At 43.7% G+C, this 20734-nt stretch overlaps 1 protein-coding gene across 11 annotated transcripts in view; it reads left to right on the top strand.

Moving 5' to 3' along the window:
- The window catches only part of agtpbp1 (ATP/GTP binding carboxypeptidase 1), a 492848-nt gene that overhangs the window by 416605 nt on the left and 55509 nt on the right, over nucleotides 1–20734 (top strand). For all 11 annotated transcript variants that reach the window (XM_070882177.1, XM_070882142.1, XM_070882161.1 and 8 more), the window contains 2 exons: nucleotides 6929–7105; nucleotides 15095–15252. In XM_070882177.1, the coding sequence (XP_070738278.1) occupies nucleotides 6929–7105; nucleotides 15095–15252 (335 nt within the window). The remainder of the gene's footprint in view (nucleotides 1–6928; nucleotides 7106–15094; nucleotides 15253–20734) is intronic.

Consider the following 20734-nt stretch of genomic DNA (forward strand, 5'->3'; position numbering starts at 1 on the left):
GGGCTGAGGGAGGTAGAAGAAAAAAGGTAAATTCAAAATTTTAAACCAGCAGAAAAGTAGAAGCAGAAAAAGTGATAGTTAAAATAATACGAGAGAATGGCAGGGAAGTTTGATCATAGAAAAAATATTTAATTCTTAATGTAAAGATGTGTGTGAGGTATATCGTTTAGGGTTAATTTTACAGTGATAAAGCTGTTGTAAATGTTTATTACTGTAATAGGAAAGGACTTGCATTTATATAGCACCTTTCATGGCCTTAGGTCATCCCAAAGCATTTTACAGCCAATTAAGCACTTTTGAAGTGTCGTCACTATTGTGCTATAGGGAAACCTATAATAACATATTTTTCCCCCAGCCACTCGGTGTGTCAGCAAATAACAAACAAGTTAGCCCAGAAAACTCAGATTTCCTGAACCTGTTGGCAGTCTAAAGGTTAACAGAGCTGAGATGATGCAACAGGAAAACAGAAATGGTGCACTTAGGGGAGGAGCTGCTACAACACTTTTTTAGTAAAGAAAATAATCATTAGTAGGAAAGGTGAAAGGTGGGTCAAAATTATGAGAGAGAAAATATTTGTTTGAAAACGAATGCTTCCACATGGTATGTTGCCTACCTGGTGCCAGGGTGAGGAACATCTCAAACCAGCTTGAAAGGACATTGAAGAGGGAGGATCCAGTCATTGTGGTCCATGTTGGGACCAACAACATAGGGAAGTGTAGGCAAGAGGTCCTGTTTGCAGAGTACTAGGAACTAGGAGATAAATTAAAGAACAAGACCTTAAGGGTTCTAATCTCTGGATTATTACCTGAGCCATATGAAAATGGGCATAGGGATAAGCTGATTAGGGAAATGAACATGTGGCTAAAGTAGTGGTGTGGGAAAGAGGGGTTCCATTTCATGGGCACTGGCACTAGTATTGGGACAGGCTTCAGCTGAATCGGTCTGAGATCAGGGTCCTAGAGGAAAGGATAAATAGGGCGGTGGCAATGACTTTAAACTAGTAAATGGGGGTGGGGGGAGAGGGCCCAGGTGGAAATTGTAGTACAAATAGTAATTCAAAAACAAACGAAAGAGAAGAGAGTAGAGTAACAGTCAGAAATTGTGCTTTCGACACTATATGTAAAGGAAAAACTAAAAGATGCAAGGTGATTAAACCAGGAGAGAGAAATAAAAAACAAGTCAGTAAAACATTAACGTTGAAGGATAGGCTAGGGTGTGTAGCCCAAATAAGCATTCTTAATACAAACGCACTGAGTATAAGGAATAAATTGAATGAACTGCAGGCCCAAATTCAAATTGGAGGGCATGACATGGTAGCCATTACTAAGACATGGCTGCAAGATGGCCAGGACTGGGAACTAGATATGCCAGGTTAAGTCTATAGGGAAAATGGCAGAGGGGGAGGAGTAGACTTGGTGATTAAGGATGAAATCACTTCAATGATGAGAGAGGATGTAACGAGAGGTAAACAAGCAGTGGAGACTTTATGGGTAGAATTAAAAAATAGGAAAGGATTTAAGACTGTAGTGGGAGTTGTGTATAGGCCCCTGGTAGCAGCCTTTGGCCGCCTGAGGAAGAGAATGTTTGAAGATCAGGCCCTCAAATCTGGCACCAGGGCTGTAGTGATACCCGCCCTCCGGTATGGCTCAGAGATGTGGACTATATACAGTAGACACCTCAAATTGCTGGAGAAATACCACCAACGATGTCTCCGCAAGATCTTGCAAATCCCCTGGGAGGACAGACACACCAACATCAGTGTTCTCGATCAGGCCAACATCCCCAGCATTGAAGCACTGACCACACTCAACCAGCTCCGTTGGGCGGGCCACATTGTTCGCAGTCCCGACACAAGACTCCCAAAGCAAACGCTCTACTCAGAAGTCCTACACAGCAGGTGAGCACCAGGTGGGCAGAGGAAATGTTTCAAGGACACCCTCAAAGTCTCCTTGACCAGGTGCAACATCTTCACTGACACCTGGGAGTCCCTTGCCAAAGACCGCCCTAATTGAGGAAGAGCATCCAGGAGGGCGCTGAGCACCTCGAGTCTCGTCGCCGAGAGCATGCAGAAAACAAGCACATGCAGCGGAAGGAGCGTGTGGCAAGCCAGGCTCCCTACCCCCCCCTTTCCTTCAACCATTGTCTGTCCCACCTGTGACAGAGACTATAGTTCCCGTATTGGACTGTTCAGTCACCTGAGAACTCACTTTTAGAGTGGAAGCAAGTCTTCCTCGATTTCAAGGGACTGCCTATGATGATGAGCAGCTGTGAAGTGCTAGATTGTATAAATGCAGAGATTAGACAAGCGTGGTAAAGGCAGAGTGGTTCCAATTGGGAGATTTTAACTTTCGTATAGATTGGGATAAGCAGGCTAGCACCTGTCAGGAAGGTAGTAAATTTCTTGAGTGTGTCCAGGATAGTTTTTTACAACAATATGTCCTCGACACAACAAGAGAGCATGCCATATTAGATTTAGTAACGAGTAATGAGCCAGATTTAGTTAACAGCCTAACGGTACGTGTACATTTATCCAGTAGCGATCATAACATGATCGAGTTTAATGTAGCATTTGAAAGGGAGTAACGCGAACCCCCAGCTACTAAGATTCTAGATTTGGGTAAGGCCGACTTCAACAGGATAAGACAGAGACTATCCATAGTAAACTGAGTGAATCTGTTAATGGGTAAAATGACAGAAGATCAGTAGGAGATGTTCAAAAAAGAATTCAAGGTGATACAGAACCAGTTTATACCCCTGAGGGGCAAGAATTCTACTTGCCAAAAGAAACAGCCATGGATGACTAAAGAGGTGAGGGACAGTATAAAACTCAAAGAAAAAGCATACAAAAATGCAAAAAATAGTGCCGATCCTGGTGAATGGGAAACGTACAAAGAACAGCAAAGAGTCACAAAACATACAGTAAGAGTTACAAAAAGCGTAAAGAAACTGGCAAGGGATATCAAAATCAACGAATTTTTACAATTATATTAGGAAAAAGAGGGTAGTCAGGAGCAATGTTAACCCCTTAAAAACTGAAAGCGGTGATATTGTCAATGATAATAAGGAAATGGCGGACATGCTGAATAATTACTTTGCATCAGTATTTGCAGTAGAAGAGGATAGCATGTCAGAAATCCCAAGTAAACTAATATTGAATCAGGGATAGGGACTCAATAAAATTAACAAAAGCAAAATAGCAGTAATGAAGAAAATAATGCCACTAAAGAGTGATAAATCCCCAGACCAGATGGTTTTAAAGGAAGTAGGTGAGCACATTGCAGATGCTCTAACTATAATCTTCCAAAGTTCTCTCGATTCAGTAACCGTTTCTTCAGATTGGAAAATTGCGCATGTCAGTCCGCTATTTAAGAATGGCGAGAGGGGGAAACCAGGGAATTATAGTCCAGTTAGCCTAATATCTGTTGTCAGGAAATTGCTGGAGCCTATAATTAAGGATAGGATGACTGAACACCTCGAAGATTTTCAGTTGATCAGAGAGAGCCAGCATGGATTTGTGAAAGGTAGGTCATGCTTGACAAATCTGATTGAATTTTATTGAGGAAGTGACTAAATTGTGAACCGGAGAATGTCTATGGATGTTATTTATATGGACTTCCAGAAGGCATTTGATAAAGTATCACATAAGAGACTGTTAACTAAGGTAGAAGCCCACGGGATTGAGGGCAAATTATTGACCTGGTTAAGAAATTGGCTGAGCGGTAGGGGATAATGGGTAGGGACTCAAATTGGCAGGATGTGACAAGTGGTGTCCTGCAGCGATCTGTGTTGGGATCTCAACTATTTACAGTATTTGTTAATGACTTAGATGATGGCATAGAAAGTCATATATCCAAATTTTCCGATGACACAAAGATGGGCAGCATTGTAGGCAGTGTAGATGAAAGCATAAAATTACAAGGGGATATCAACAGATTACGTGAATGGGCAAAAGTGTGGCACATGGATTTCAATGTAGGCAAATGCGAGGTCGAACAGGTACTTTGTAAATGGTGAAAGGCTAAAAACAGTGGAGGTCGAAAGAGACTTGGGAAGCCATGTACATAAATCATTAAAATGTCATGAACAGGTAGAGAAAATAATCAAAAAGGCTAATGGAATGTTGACCTTTGTATCTAAAGGATTAAAATAAAAGGGGGTAGAAGTTATGTTGCAGCTAAACAAAATCCTGCTTAGATGACCTGGAGCACTGTGAGCAGTTCTGGGCACCACACCTTAGGAAGGATATGTTGACCTTGGAGGGAGTGCAGCATAAGTTTACCAGAATGATACCCGGACTTCAAGGGTTAAGTTACGAGGAGATGTTACACAAATTAAGGTAGTATTACCTAGAACTTAGAAGGTTAAAGGGTGATCAGATATTAAGGGGAACAGATAGGGTAGATAGAGAGAAACTATTTCCGCTGATTGGAGATTCTAGAACGAGGGGGCATAGTCTTAAAATTAGAGCCAGACCTTTCAGGAGTGAAATCAATAACACTTCTATACACAAAGGGTGGTGGAAGTTTGGAATTCTCTTCCACAAATGGCAATTGATGCTAGTTCAATTGTTTATTTTAAATCTGAGAATGATAGCCTTTGGTTAATCAAAGGTATTAAGGAATATGGGACATTGAGTTAGGTCGCAGATCAGCCATGATCTCATTGAATGGTGCAACAGGCTTGAGGGGCTCAATGGCCATTATCTGATGGTGATGTTGATACTGTATAGTCTTCAATAATTGTACATTCTTGTCTGGCGTAAAAATAAAATGGGGAAGGTGGCTCAACCGTGGCTTACAAGGGAAATTAGGGATAGTGTTAAATCCAAGGAAGAGGCATATAAATTGGCCAAAAAAAGCAGCAAACCTGAGGACTGGGAGAAATTTAGAATTCAGCAGAGGAGGACAAAGGGTTTAATTTGGAGGGGGAAAATAGAATGTGAGAGTAAGCTTGCAGGGAACATAAAAACTGACTGCAAAAGCTGCTACAGATGCGTGAAGAGAAAAAGATTAGTGAAGACAAATGTAGGTCCCTTACAGTCCGAATCAGGTGAATTTATAATGAGGAACAAAGAAATGGCAGACCAATTGAACAAATACTTTGGTTCTGTCTTTACCAAGGAAGACCTTCCGGAAATACTAGGGGACCGAGGGTCTAGCGAGAAGGAGGAACTGAAGGAAATCCTTATTAGCCAGCAGATTGTGTTCGGGAAATTGATGGGATTGAAGGCCAATAAACCCCTAGGGCCTGATAGTCTTCATCCCAGAGTACTTAAGGAAGTGGCCCTAGAAATAGTGGATGCATTGGTGGTCATTTTCCAACATTCTATAGACTCTGGATCAGTTCCTTTGGTCTGGAGGGTAGCTAATGTAACCCCACTTTTTAAAAAAGGAGGGAGAGAGAAAACAGGTAATTATAGACCGGTCAGCCGGACATCGGTGGTGGGGAAAATGTTGGAATCAATTATTAAAGATGAAATAGCAGCGCATTTGGAAAGCAGTAACAGGATCGTTCCAAGTCAGCATGGATTTATGAAAGGGAAATCATGCTTGACAAATCTTCTAGAATTTTTTGAGGATGTAACTGGTAGAGTGGACAAGGGGGAGCCAGTGGATGTGTTGTATTTGGACTTTCAAAAGGCTATTGACAAGGTCCCACACAAGAAATTAGTGTGCAAAATTAAAGCACATGGTATTGGGGGTAATGTACTGACGTGGATAGAGAAGTGATTGGCAGACAGGAAGCAAAGAATAGGAATAAATGGATCCTTTTCAGAATGGCAGGCAGTGACTATTGGGGTACCGCAAGGTCCATTGCTGGGACCCCAGCTATTTACAATATACATTAATGATTTAGACGAAGGAATTGAATGTAATATCTCCAAGTTTGCAGATGACACTAAGGTGGGTGGCAGTGTGAGCTGTGAGGAGGATGCTAAGAGGCTGCTGGGTGACTGGGACAGGTTAGGTGAGTGCGCAAATACATGGCAGATGCGGTATAATGTAGATAAATGTGAGGTTATCCACTTTGGTGGTAAAAACAGGAAGGCAGATTATTATCTGAATGGTGACAGATTAGTAAAAGGGGAGGTGCAACAAGACCCTGGCTGTCATGGTACATCAGTCATTGAAAGTTGGCATACACGTACAGCAGGCGGTGAAGACGGCAAATGGCATGTGGTCCTTCATAGCGAGAGGATTTGAATATAGGAGCAGGGAGGTCTTACTGCAGTTGTACCGGGGCCTTGGGGAGGCCACAACTTGAATATTGTGTACAGTTTTGGTCTCCTAATCTGAGGAAGGACATTCTTGCTATTGAGGGAGTGCAGCGAAGGTTCACCAGACTGATTCCCGGGATGACAGGACTGACATATGAAGAAAGACTGGATCGACTAGGCTTACATTCAATGGAATTTAAAAGAATGAGAGGGGTTCCCGATGTTGGGGAAGTTCAGAACCAGGGGCCACAGTCTAAGGATAAGGGGTAAGCCTTCACTCAGAGAATTGTGAGCATGTGGAATTCTCTACCACAGAAAGCTGTTGAGGCCAGTTTGTAAGATATATTCAAAAGGGAGTTAGATGTGGCCTTTACTGCTAAAGGGATCAAGGGGTATGGAGAGAAAGCAGGAATGGGATACTGAAGTGCATGATCAGCCATGATCATATTGAATGGTGGTGCAGGACCGAATGGCCTACTCCTGCACCTATTTTCTATGTTTCTGTGTTTGAATACCTGTAATTTAACATGCCCATTCTCCTGATATATATCGTTAGCTACTTATTATGGAGTTTTATCATTTTTTTCAAAGGCAGTGAGTGGTAAAAGGGTATCTTCAACATTCAAAAGCAAAATGTTACTTTGCACATGGAAAATTTTGTTTTGTGGAGCTAAATTTTGTGCTATATTTTCCCGGTGTTTGACCATTTAGACTCTGCCAAAGGTACTGAACCAAATTGCACCAGCATTCTGCATGAGCAGCTGTAGTTTTGTGGTGGAGAAGTCCAAGGAGTCCACAGCACGGGTCGTCGTGTGGCGTGAGGTTGGTGTGACGAGGAGCTACACCATGGAAAGCACGTACTGTGGCTGTGACCAGGGGAAGTACAAGGTAAAAGAAAAACAAAACTAAATCTCACTCCATAAAACTAAAAACAGATGGGGTCATTTTAAACTTTCCTGCCTGATCACCCACCCGTTGTAGAACCTGCCCAATTTTTATCCCATTTATTTTGCGCAATCCACTCTACCAGATTACCACCCAGGCGGCAAAGTTCAAAGTGACCTCGCAGAATCTCTCATGTCTTTTCAGTACCTTCAAAGTCAGATGAGACATTACATACCATTCCATGAAGATGGTAATAGAACCCTGCGGTTTTTATATCAAGCTTTTCTTTTTCCTTTGGTAATGATTTTTCACTGATCATCTTGGAGATTGATTCTTAATTAATTTTGATCTACATACGTTTAAATAATCCTGAGATATTTTCACATCAGATATGATGTGATTCTCTTTTTATGAAAATTAGATGCCCTTCCTTTACCTATGGAATATAGTTCCATATGTGAACTTAGGAAAATTTTTGTTTTATGATGGAATAATTCTTCACAAAATGTTTACGTTTGTTGCTTTGCTTGTCATCTCACTTTATTGTACCCTTATTTATATATCCTACACTATATTTCAAAAGTCACCAAAAATTTTGACCAGCAAAAAAAATGTCATCAAAAATCAATTTGTATTTTTAAACTTAATTTCTTCCTCTTTCCTCACGCCTTTTCACCAGCCAACCATTGTGGATATCATAATCCGTATACAAATCAATTATAGATAAGTCAAAATTGTTTCTGATGAATCGGGAGAAAGAAAGTAGAAATAATGGGCCCAAGTTTCGGGACGTGCCTAGAACGGCGCAGCCCCGACCTGGACGCCCGTTTTTCGTGCCACAAAGTGCGCCTAAAAAAAACTTCCAGATTCTCCGGCTCCCTGCTGGTTCTCTTGAGCCGGGCGCGCGCAGTACGAGCTGTAGGGGGCGGAGCTAGGTCCCTGCGCTGAAAACAGTGCCGGGACCTCTGCACATGCGCGCTACAGTGGGCGCGCATGTGCAGTAGCTCCAGGCGCCCAAAACAGTGTGGGAGGGGCCCGAAGCATGCAGCCACTATCCCTGACCGAATGGCCTCACTGGGGCTGCGTGCATAAGGCTGCCTCCCACGCCCAGCTCCTGCTTCCTCCCGACCCGACTCGACTCCCGCTCCCCCCGCCCCTGGACCCGACCCCCCGGACTGGACCCGACCCGCGCTGCCCCCACCCCCCACCCCCCACCCGACCTGACCTCCCTCTCCCTCCCCCCCGACCCGAACCTCCCTCCCTCCCTCCCTCTCACCACCCCCCCCGACCCGACCCGCGCTCCCGACCCCCCCCCTCCCCCCGCGGACCGGACCCGACCCAACCTGACCTCCCTCTCCCTCCCCCCGTCCCCGACACGAACCGACCCGCGCTCCCTCCCTACTCGAACCAACCCGACCTCTATCCTCCCCCCGACCCGACCCGTGCTCCCGACCGCCCCCCCCCGACCCGCGCTCCCGACCCAACCCAATGCCACCTACCTGTAAATCTGGTGCTGGGGACGGGCCCTGCCCGAAGTCTTGGGCCCGGCCGGGCCCGGCCCGTTCAGCCTCCCCCCCCCCCCCTTCTCCTTTCCCCCCCCTTCTCCTTTCCCCCCTTCTCCTTTTCCCACCCTTCTCCTTTCCCCTTCTCCTCTCCCCCGCCTCCCCCTTCTCCTCTCCCCCGCCTTCCCCTTCTCCTCTCCCCCGCCTTCCCCTTCTCCTCTCCTCCGCCTTCCCCTTCTCCTCTCCTCCCCTTTCCCTTCTCCTCTCTCCCCCCTTTCCCTTCTCCTCTCCCCCCCCTTTCCCCTTCCCCTCTTCCCCCCTTCCCCTCTCCCCTCCCCCTTTCCCCTTCCCCTCTCCCCTCCCCCTCTCCCCTCCCCCTCTCCACCCTTCTCTCCCCCCCCTTCTCCCCCTTTTCCCCTTCTCCTCCCCTTCCCCTTCTCCTCCCCCTTCTCTCCCCCCCCTTCTCCCCCCCTTCTCTCCTCCCCTTCTCTCCCCCTTCCCTCCCCCTTCTCCCCCATCCCTCCCCCTTCACTCCCTCCCCCTCTGGCTCCCTCCCACCCCTCCCCCTGCCCCCCCTCTCTCCCTCTACCCCCTCCTCCCCCTCCCCTCGCTGTCAGACACTGACAGACAGAGAGTGAGAGAGACACACACAGACAGACAGACAGAGAGATAGAGACACTGACAGCGACACACTGGGGGGGGCATCCCAGCACGCTGTTGGAGGGCTCCCAGTGCTGCAGTCGGTAAAGTAGAAAATGTTTTATTTATTGATTTTTTAAAAAATTCTTTTTAATTTTTTTGGATTGATTTAGTGATTGATTTATTGATGTTTTTATCATTTATTATTAATGATGGTTCTTTATTTGTAAAACTGAAGTGTTTAATGTTTGCAAACTTCCCTTTAACCCCCCCCCCACCCCATTCCCTACGCCTGATTTGTAACCTACGCCTGATTTTCTAAAGTGTAGACAAGGTTTTTTCGAGTGTACACAAATCTTCACTTACTCCATTCTAAGTTAGTTTGGAGTAAGTTTTCACTGCCGAAACTTTGAAAACAGGCGTAAGTGGCCGGACACGCCCCCTTTTGAAAAAAAAATTCTGTTCCAAAGTAAAACTGTTCTAACTGACTAGAACTGGAGCAAACTAAATGCTGAGAATTTGAATTTCTAAGATACTCCGTTCTACACCAGTTGCTCCAAAAAATCAGGAGCAACTGAGGCCGAAACTTGGGCCTGTAGTTTGTGCTTGGCTGATTTTTTTGGTCCTTTTAAATTTTGATACTGTTTGTCAGCAGACATTTGAAGTAAACAATTATCTCCATCCCCTTTGTGATCTTGTAAAGTATTGGACAATTTATAATCCCAGTCATCCAGCCCTCTTGGAAACTTATCTCTAGTATTTATTTAGGGTGTTATGATTCCGACTCCTTGCAATGCCCTTAGCTCCTATGAAACAAAGCATATAACATTATGCTTTATAACAAGAGTTACTTCACGTCAGCCTTTCACATAGCTAGCCCACTACATACCTCTGTTCTCTTGGTTGGATGGAAAAATATCACGCTGTCAGACCATTTAGCTCAGGGTAGAATATCGTAAGCAGTTCGCATTAAAGTAAAATCACTGTATTAAATTTTCATATTTTTTATTTTTTGACTTGAAAATAAAAAAAGCCATCCAGGATCCAAATCTCTTTTCAGAATCTTTAAATGAAGTGCTTTAGTATTTTATATAACTGCACATTTCTGCATAGAGTTATATAGTTGAACTGAGTGAACAAAACATCCTAGAGCTGCTGCGCAGGTACACTGCTCATTTATTTTGGGATAGAAGCCAGCTTTTATGACAAGGATTCGTTTTACTTAACAGGCCACTAATTATAATGTTAATTATTTCTTTACTTGGGTAGATGGGGATGTAGATGGGGATGTCTACTTATTCATGCATGAAGTAAAGCCTTTTGCAACATCTGTCTGGCATCCCGTAATGATAAAGTGCAACATCCCCACCGACACCTGGGGGGTCCCTGACCATAGACCGCCCTAAGTGGAGGAAGTGCATCCAGGAGGGCGCTGAGCGCCTCAAGTCTCATCGCCGAGTGCATGCAGAAAACAAGCGCAGGCAGCGGAAAGAACATGCGGCAAACCTGTCCCACCCTCCCTTACCCTCAACGACTGTCTGTCCCACCTGCGGCAGGGACTGTGGCTGTCGTATTGGGCTGAACCGTGGCGGGGTCGTCCGGAAACCTGAAAATGTTCCGAAATCCGGACTCTCCCGCTTCGGCCGCCCAACCTCCCCCAGCCTTGGCCCGCCCGACTCCTCCCACCTGGGTCGGCCGCCTGACCTCCAACCCCCTGACCTCCCCATCAAATCACGCTACATTCAGAAAAAAAATACAAACAAAAATCGGCACCTGCTCCATTTAAAAAAAAATGAAAAAAAAGCTCACTCACCTGTCACTTTGCCAGAATGGAGATTATCGAAAAATGACATTTGGTAAAAGGGTCTGAAATAATGAGCTATATGTTTGGGAATATAATAAAGTTAACCTGTTTTGGGCTAGTTTTTAGTCAGAATATGAAAGAATGGAAGTGGAAGTTTCTAGTACCGTACTCTCAGAAATACCTTGGCCGTCTGACCTCCCCTCCCCTACCTACCTTGGCCCAGTTGTTTCCGGACTCGGGAGGTCAGAAAATCTGGAATGGCCTCGGTCCCGAGGCTTCCGGATTTTCGACGCTGTACCTGTAATTTCTTTTCGTGCGCATACCCTTTAACTGGTTGCGAGGACCATTCAATGTTTTGTGCATGCGCAGTTATTACCATTGTAAAGCCGGTGACCGACTTGCATGGGACCTCCAGACTGCCTGGATGAGTGCAGCTCCAACATCACTCAAGAAGCTCGACACCATTCAGGACAAAGCAGCCCGCTTGATTAGCACCTCATCCACCACCTAAAACATTTACTCCCTCCATCACCGGCGCACATGGTTGCAGTGTGTACCATCTACAAGATGCACTGCAGCAACTCACCAAGGCTTCTTCAGCATCACCTCCCAAACCCACAACTTCTATCACCTAGAAGGACAAAAGCAGCAGATGTATGGGAACACCACCACCTGCAAGTTCCTTCATTGTCGCTGGGTCAAAGTCCTGGAACACTCTCCCTCACAGCACTGTGGGAAGTACCTTCACCACACGGACTGCAGCGGTTCAAGGAGGCGGCACACCACCACCTTCTCAAAGGCAATTAGGGATGGGCAATAAATGCTGGCCTTGCCAGCGATGCTCACAACTCATGAACGAATTACAAAAAAACAACTTTGGCCTAATTCTATTATTGCCTATAAACAAGTGCTCTTCTCCTGATGGGGTTCACACAACAGGAAATTCTTAATGGAACCCCAGTTCAAATATGCAATAAGTAGCTTAGGTGAGAATTCATATCAAAAGATATAACACAAAAATCATGGGTGTGGTAGTGTAGAGATTATGTCACTGGACCAGTAATCCAGAGAATGTGAATTCAGATATCACCATGGCAGTCTGAAAAATTAAATTCAATTAAAAAAATCTGGAAATAAAAAGCTGGTATCCTGAAGCTGTCGGATTCTTGTAAAAACACGGCTGGTTCACCAATGTTCTTTAGGGAAGGAAACCTGCCATCCTTACCCGGCCTGGCCTATATGTGACTCCAGTCCCACACTTGTGTTTGATTCTTAACTGCTCTCTGAAGTGATCTAGCAAGCCACTCAGTTTTATCAAAAACTGCTATGAAGAATTCAAGAAGGCTCACCACCAACTTCTCAGAGTAACTAAGAATGGGCAATAAATGCCGACCTTGCCAGCAACACTCACATCCTGATAATTTTTTTTCAAAATAATTTAAAAACCACCTCAAGTGCACATTACATGTTCTCCCTGTGAATTGAATCCATTTATCTTTCATGTTCCAAGCTAATGAGTTAACATTTTAAATGCTTTGTAAATAACTAAATCATCTACCTTTATCTCTAAATGTGTTAAACTTTTCTATCGTGCTATAAAGAACGATTCATTTGCAATGTGATTCCTAAGAAGAAGAGCATAAAATATAATGAACTCAACAGGAAATAGATATTACTTCTGTGATAAAAAGGGTGTTCATTAGTTTTGAAACACCCCAGACCCTATCTGTAAATACAATTTTCGATGCAGTAAAAGTCAGCTTTTATTCAAGAAACGGGATAATGGATACTCTGGAGTAACTGAAGATGGTAATCTTATTAAGGGGCTCAATTGCACATCATAAGTTGAAAAGCAGCTGTCATCTGAACACTTAGATGAGATTACAGTTTTAAAATCATTTCCATGCATTCATTGTGGAATTGGCAAAAGCAGTTTCATCAATGGTCAGGAAACTCCATGTAATTGTAATATAAAAAGATTGGATTTATACAGTGCCTTTCATGACCACCGGACGTCTCAAAACACTTTACAGCCAATAAAGTACTGTTGCAATGTAGGAAACGCAGCAGCCAATTTGCGCTCAAGCTCCCACAAACAACAATGTGATAATGATCAGATAATCTGTATTTTGTTATGTTGATTGAGGGATAAATATTGGCCAGTACACCAGGAATAATTCCCCTGCTCTTCGAAATAGTACCATGAGATCTTTTACATCCACTTGATAAAACAGACAGGACCTCGGTTTAATGTCTCATCTGAAAGACAGCACTTTCGACAGTACAGCGCTCCCTCAGCACTCCACTGGAATATCAGCCTAGATTTTTTGTGCTCAAGTACCTGGAGTGGGACTTGAACCCACAACCTTCTGACCCAGAGGCAAGTGTGCTACCCACTGAGCCACAGCTGACACTAATAAATAAGGCTTGTTTATTTAGTGATAATTTGTATTTGAATACTAGAAAATAAGTTATTGCATAATATAATAAAGTATTTTTATCTTATTGTGTTACAAAGCACAAAGCCAATACATAAAAATGTGAATGTATAAATCAAAGTTATACAAACAGCACATCTAGTGCACATTTCTCATCTGCCAAAAAGAACAAATATAGCTATGAAGACACTTTGCTGTTGCACTGAAGACTCAATGACAAGTAATATATTAAAAATGTCCAGATATTATACGCTTAGTCACAGATGCAAAACAATCTTAAAGTTCTGGGTGTGCCTCAGGTGCAAACTGAAACTGATCAGAACATTACAATCTATAAAATTACCTGATCAAAAAAACAATTGAACTCTGAGTGACCTAAGGGTTTGTTTACACATAGCAATTAAACTTGCTGGTTTAAAAGGGTCAGATCAAACACAGCTCCACCTTACAACATCGCATGGTGTAATACATTTTGTCATCATAAAATACTATGAGAAACACCACAAGAATCTGCTACTTTTAAAAAAAAATGCTATAAATACACAGCCAATAACCTTCATGTAATTGGTATGAATGCGGGTTTATTCAGTGAGAATTTTGAAATTGTTTACTAGGAAATAAGATAGTGCTCAATGCCAGTTTTATTTTCAGACCACAAGCAGTGTAGGAAATTAGTCCCAAGGCGCTTCACAGAGCCATAATCCAACAAAAATGGTTGGCGAGACAAAGCGGGACACACTAGGAGGGGTGACCAAAAGTTTGCTCAAAGAGGTGGGTTTTGAGGAGAGGGAGGTGGAGAGGGGGGAGGGGTTGAGGGATGGGAATTAGGGTTAGACTTCTGAAGACATGGCTGCCAATGATGGTGCGGAGGGGGGTGCACAAAAGGCCTGTTTGAGTGGAACGGAGGATCGAGTTCGTGAAGAGATTTAAACACGAGGATGCGAATTTTAAATTTGATGCCATTGCCATCGTAGCCATGGCACGGCAGCATATTCACCGAGATCATCACATTTCGCTAAAGGAAACGACCACAGAAATAAAAATCACAACTCTGATCCCTACAATTAATTTCAGTCGTCACCAATACTCGGCTGCAGCTGCTATTTTTATTATGTGATGTTCCATGCACCAGGAAATCCTGAAAAATTGGTCTTTTACAGGGCTTCCACTCTGCATGCCTTTTGATGAAGGCTGCCTTTAGAGCTTAGGATATGCCTAGGCTTTCTCCTCTCCATGACTTCAGTAACTGTAAGTCCCTGTTGCACCTCCTTTATTTCTAACTCGCCCATGAGGAGGTTCGGACACTAAGCTCTCGGTCCAGGCGCAGTGAACTTCCGGTGTACTTCACATTAATTGCTCCCAGACAGAACCAGGAGAGGAAGATCAGTCCCGATAGGTCTAAAAGCATAGTGTGTGCAACTGTAAAGCACTCAGAGCATTCAGACCCTGAAATGTGCAAGAATCTTTGTTGCACAATAATTGTGACATAGAACTAGTACAAATCAAAATCAAGGTATGTCAATAAAACATTAAATAAAAGGATGAACAGCACCACACTAGCAGCAATGTATTTTGTAAAATGTAAATTCTGTGCATTTTCTTCTAAAAGGGCCAACAGATAGGGACAAGAGAACTAGAGGAGATGGGAGCTAAGTTCTGCATTAGCCTTCTACGCTTGAAGAGGCTCACATCTGTGGAATGTAGATTGCCTCCCAGCCTCCTGGATGTGGAAAATGATTTGATTGACACCAGATGCAACGTCACCAGGTAGGACCTCACCTAATTTGTTAGTATGGTAAAATTAATCCAAACTAGGTAGCTTTTGTAAGATTCTGCAAAGAAACCTTTGGTTTTAAGATTTTTGGAAACCAATGGTCAAATGTTTAATACAATGCTAAAAGATATTTTCCAGCTTCTTGAATTAGAAAATGTAATGGATGAGGAAACAACAAAACTGAATTTTTCTCTGCAATCCCATCTGCTAAGTATTTTTTAATGTTATTGGAATTTGGCATACTGGTAATTACTCCAACAAAATCATTTATTTAGTCCAAATATCGGAATCATAAATGTTACATTTTTATTTTGGGAATGGTCTGCTTTCCCAGCAACATGAGTAACATTGGACATATCACAGATGTACTCATTATTCTGTCATTCAGCTCTAGAAGGAATTATGAGTTTTTTAACTCCGTGGTCAGCTTGGGTTGAAGTTGCAAGAGTATTCTCGGATCAGCTTCTTCAGTTGTATGATACCATTACTTGATGCCAGAGGGTGTTAATATCTGTTTTCGTCTGTGCCTTTTTACAGTATAATTTTTTTATTGACCTTTGCCACCTTTCCCAAGTGGTAAAGGGAAAACCTACAGTGGTCATATAAATGCATTCATCCATAGAATCATAGAGTCATAGAAATTTACAGCATGGAAGGAGGCCATTGTGGCCCATCGTGTCCGCTGACAAAGAACGATCCAGCCTAATCCCACTTTCCAGCTCTTGGTCCGTAGCCTTGTGGGTTACGGCACTTAAAGTGCACATCCAAGTACTTTTTAAATGTGGTGAGAGTTTCTGCCTCTACCACCCTTTTAGGCAGTGAGTTCCAGACCCCCAACACCCTCTGGGTGAAATAAATTCCCCTCAAATCCCCTCTAAACCTCCTACCAATTACTTTAAATCTATGCCCCCTGGTTGCTGACCACTCTGCTAAGGGAAATAAGTCCTTCCTATCCACTCTATCTAGGCCCCTCATAATTTTATACACCTCAATTAGATCTTCCCTCAGCTTCCTCTGTTCCAAAGAAAACAAACCCTGCCTATCCAATCTTTCCTCATAGCTAAAATTCCCTAGACCAGGCAACATCCTCGAAAATCTCCTCTGTATCCTCTCCACTGCAATCAGATCTTCCCTGTAATGTGGTGACCAGAACTGCACGCAGTACTCTAGCTGTGGCCTAACTAGTGTTTTATACAGTTCAAGTATAACCTCCCTGCTCTTGTATTCTATTCCTTGGCTAATAAAGCCGTATACCTTCTTAATCACCTTATCTATCTGGCCTACTACCTTCAGCAATCTATGGCCATGCACTCCAAGATCCCTTTGTTCCTCTACACTTCTCAGTGTCCGACCATTTAATGTGTATGCCCTTGCCTTGTTAGCCCTCCCCAAATGCATTACCTCACACGTCTCTGGATTGAATTCCATTTGCCACTGTTCTGCCCACCTGATCAGTTCATTGATATCTTCTTGCAGTCTACAGCTTTCTTCTTCATTATGGGGGAAGGGAACCTATGCAGGGAGACAGAGGGAAGTAGAATGGGGGCAGAAGCAAAAGATAGAAAGAAGAAAAGTAAAAGTGGAGGGCAGAGAAACCCAAGGCAAAAAGGAAAAAGGGCCACATTACAGCAAAATCCTAAAGGGATAAAGGGTGTTAAAAAGACAAGCCTGAAGACGCTGTGCCTCAATGCGAGGAGTATTCGGAATAAGGTGGACGAATTAACTGCGCAGATAGCAGTTAACGGACATGATGTAATTGGCATCATGGAGGCATGGCTCCAGGGTGACCAAAGCTGTGAACTCAACATCCAGGGGTATGCAACATTTAGGAAGGATAGACAGTTGGGGAGGAGTTAAACTAATATGGCAGGGGGATGGGAACCAATGCAGGGAGACAGAGGGAAACAAAAAGGAGACAAAAGCAAAAGACAGAAAGGAGATGAGGAAAAGTGGAGGGCAGAGAAACCCAAGGCAAAGAACAAAAAGGGCCACTGTACAGCAAAATTCTAAAAGGACAAAGGGTGTTAAAAAACAAGCCTGAAGGCTTTGTGTCTTAATGCAAGGAGTATCCGTAATAAGGTGGATGAATTAACTGTGCAAATAAATGTTAACAAATATGATGTGATTGGGATTACGGAGACGTGGCTCCAGGATGATCAGGGCTGGGAATTCAACATTCAGGAAGGAAAGAATAAAAGGAAAAGGAGGTGGGGTAGCATTGCTGGTTAAGGAGGAGATTAATGCAATAGTTAGGAAGGACATTAGCTTGGATGATGTGGAATCTATATGGGTAGAGCTGCAGAACACCAAAGGGCAAAAAACGTTAGTGGGAGTTGTGTACAGACATCCAAACAGTAGTAGTGATGTTGGGGAGGGCATCAAACAGGAAATTAGGGGTGCGTGCAATAAAGGTGCAGCAGTTATAATGGGTGACTTTAATATGCACATAGATTGGGCTAACCAAACTGGAAGCAATACGGTGGAGGAGGATTTCCTGGAGTGCATAAGGGATGGTTTTCGAGACCAATATGTCGAGGAACCAACTAGGGGGGAGGCCATCTTAGACTGGGTGTTGTGTAATGAGAGAGGATTAATTAGCAATCTCGTTGTGCGAGGCCCCTTGGGGAAGAGTGACCATAATATGGTGGAATTCTGCATTAGGATGGAGAATGAAACAGTTAATTCAGAGACCATGATCCAGAACTTAAAGAAGGCTAACTTTGAAGGTATGAGGCGTGAATTGGCTAGGATAGATTGGCGAATGATACTTAAGGGGTTGACTGTGGATGGGCAATGGCAGACATTTAGAGACCGCATGGATGAACTACAACAATTGTACATTCCTGTCTGGTGTAAAAATAAAAAAGGGAAGGTGGCTCAACCGTGGCTATCAAGGGAAATCAGGGATAGTATTAAAGCCAAGGAAGTGGCATACAAATTGGCCAGAAATAGCAGCGAACCCGGGAACTGGGAGAAATTTAGAACTCAGCAGAGGAGGACAAAGGGTTTGATTAGGGCAGGGAAAATGGAGTACGAGAAGAAGCTTGCATGGAACATTAAGACGGATTGCAAAAGTTTCTATAGATATGTAAAGAGAAAAAGATTAGTAAAGACAAACGTAGGTCCCCTGCAGTCAGAATCAGGGGAAGTCATAACGGGGAACAAAGAAATGGCGGACCAATTGAACAAGTACTTTGGTTCGGTATTTACTAAGGAGGACACAAACAACCTTCCGGATATAAAAGGGGTCAGAGGGTCTAGTAAGGAGGAGGAACTGAGGGAAATCCTTATTAGTCGGGATATTGTGTTGGGGAAATTGATGGGATTGAAGGCCGATAAATCCCCAAGGCCTGATGGACTGCATCCCAAGTACTTAAGGAGGTGGCCTTGGAAATAGCGGATGCATTGACAGTCATTTTCCAACATTCCATTGACTCTGGATCAGTTCCTATGGAGTGGAGGGTAGCCAATGTAACCCCACTTTTTAAAAAAGGAGGGAGAGAGAAAACAGGGAATTATAGACCAGTCAGCCTGACATCGGTAGTGGGTAAAATGATGGAATCAATTATTAAGGATGTCATAGCAGTGCATTTGGAAAGAGGTGACATGATAGGTCCAAGTCAGCATGGATTTGTGAAAGGGAAATCATGCTTGAAAAATCTTATGGAATTTTTTGAGGATGTTTCCAGTAGAGTGGACAAGGGAGAACCAGTTGATATGGTATATTTGGACTTTCAGAAGGCTTTTGACAAGGTTCCACACAAGAGATTAATGTGCAAAGTTAAAGCACATGGGATTGGGGGTAGTGTGCTGACATGGATTGAGGACTGGTTGTCAGACAGGAAGCAAAGAGTAGGAGTAAATGGGTACTTTTCAGAATGGCAGGCAGTGACTAGTTGGGTACCGCAAGGTTCTGTGCTGGGGCCCCAGCTGTTTACACTGTACATTAATGATTTAGACGAGGGGATTAAATGTAGTATCTCCAGATTTGCGGATGACACTAAGTTGGGTGGCAGTGTGAGCTGCGAGGAGGATGCTATGAGACTGCAGAGCGACTTGGATAGGTTATGTGAGTGGGCAAATGCATGGCAGATGAAGTATAATGTGGATAAATGTGAGGTTATCCACTTTGGTGGTAAAAACAGAGAGACAGACTATTATCTGAATGGTGACAGATTAGGAAAAGGGGAGGTGCAACGAGACCTGGGTGTCATGGTACATCAGTCATTGAAGGTTGGCATGCAGGTACAGCAGGCGGTTAAGAAAGCAAATGGCATGTTGGCCTTCATAGCGAGGGGATTTGAGTACAGGGGCAGGGAGGTGTTGCTTCAGTTGTACAGGGCATTGGTGAGGCCACACCTGGAGTATTGTGTACAGTTTTGGTCTCCTAACCTGAGGAAGGACATTCTTGCTATTGAGGGAATGCAGCGAAGGTTCACCAGACTGATTCCCGGGATGGCGGGACTGACCTATCAAGAAAGATTGGATCAACTGGGCTTTTATTCACTGGTGTTCAGAAGAATGAGAGGGAACCTCATAGAAACGTTTAAAATTCTGATGGGTTTAGACAGGTTAGATGCAGCAAGAATGTTCCCAATGTTGGGGAAGTCCAGAACCAGGGGACACAGTCTAAGGATAAGCGGTAAGCCATTTAGGACCGAGATGAGGAGAAACTTCTTCACCCAGAGAGTGATGAACCTGTGGAATTCTCTACCACAGAAAGTTGTTGAGGCCAATTCACTAAATATATTCAAAAAGGAGTTAGATGAAATCATTACTACTAGGGGGATCAAGGGGTATGGCGAGAAAGCAGGAATGGGGTACTGAAGTTGCATGTTCAGCCATGAACTCATTGAATGGCAGTGCAGGCTAGAAGGGCCGAATGGCCTACTCCTGCACCTATTTTCTATGTTTCGATGTTTCTAAAGGAAAAGGAGATGGGGTAGCGTTGCTGGTTAATGAGGAAATTAATGCAATAGTAAGGAAGGACATTAGCTTGGATGATGTGGAATCTGTATGGGTGGAGCTACCGAATACCAAAGGGCAGAAAACGCTAGTGGGAGTTGTGTACGGACCACCAAACAGTAATAATGAGGATGGGGACAGCATCAAACAAGAAATTAGGATGCGTGCAATAAAGGTACAGCAGTTATCATGGGTGACTTTAATCTACATATTGACTGGGCTAACCAGTCTGGTAGCAATACGGTGGAGGAGGATTTCCTGAAGTGTATTAGGGATGGTTTTCTAGACCAATATGTCGAGGAACCAACTAGAGGGCTGGCCATCTAGACTGGGTGATGTGTATTGAGAAAGTACTAATTAACAATCTTGTTCTGCAAGACCCCTTGGGGAAGAGTGACCATAATATGGTAGAATTCTTTATTAAGATGGAGAGTGACACAGTTAATTCAGAGACTAGGGTCCTGAACTTAAGGAAAGGTAACTTCGATGGTTTGAGACGTGAATTGGCTA

The sequence above is a fragment of the Pristiophorus japonicus genome, chromosome 1 (genome assembly GCF_044704955.1).
Source record: "Pristiophorus japonicus isolate sPriJap1 chromosome 1, sPriJap1.hap1, whole genome shotgun sequence".
NCBI classification, from domain to species: domain Eukaryota; kingdom Metazoa; phylum Chordata; class Chondrichthyes; family Pristiophoridae; genus Pristiophorus; species Pristiophorus japonicus.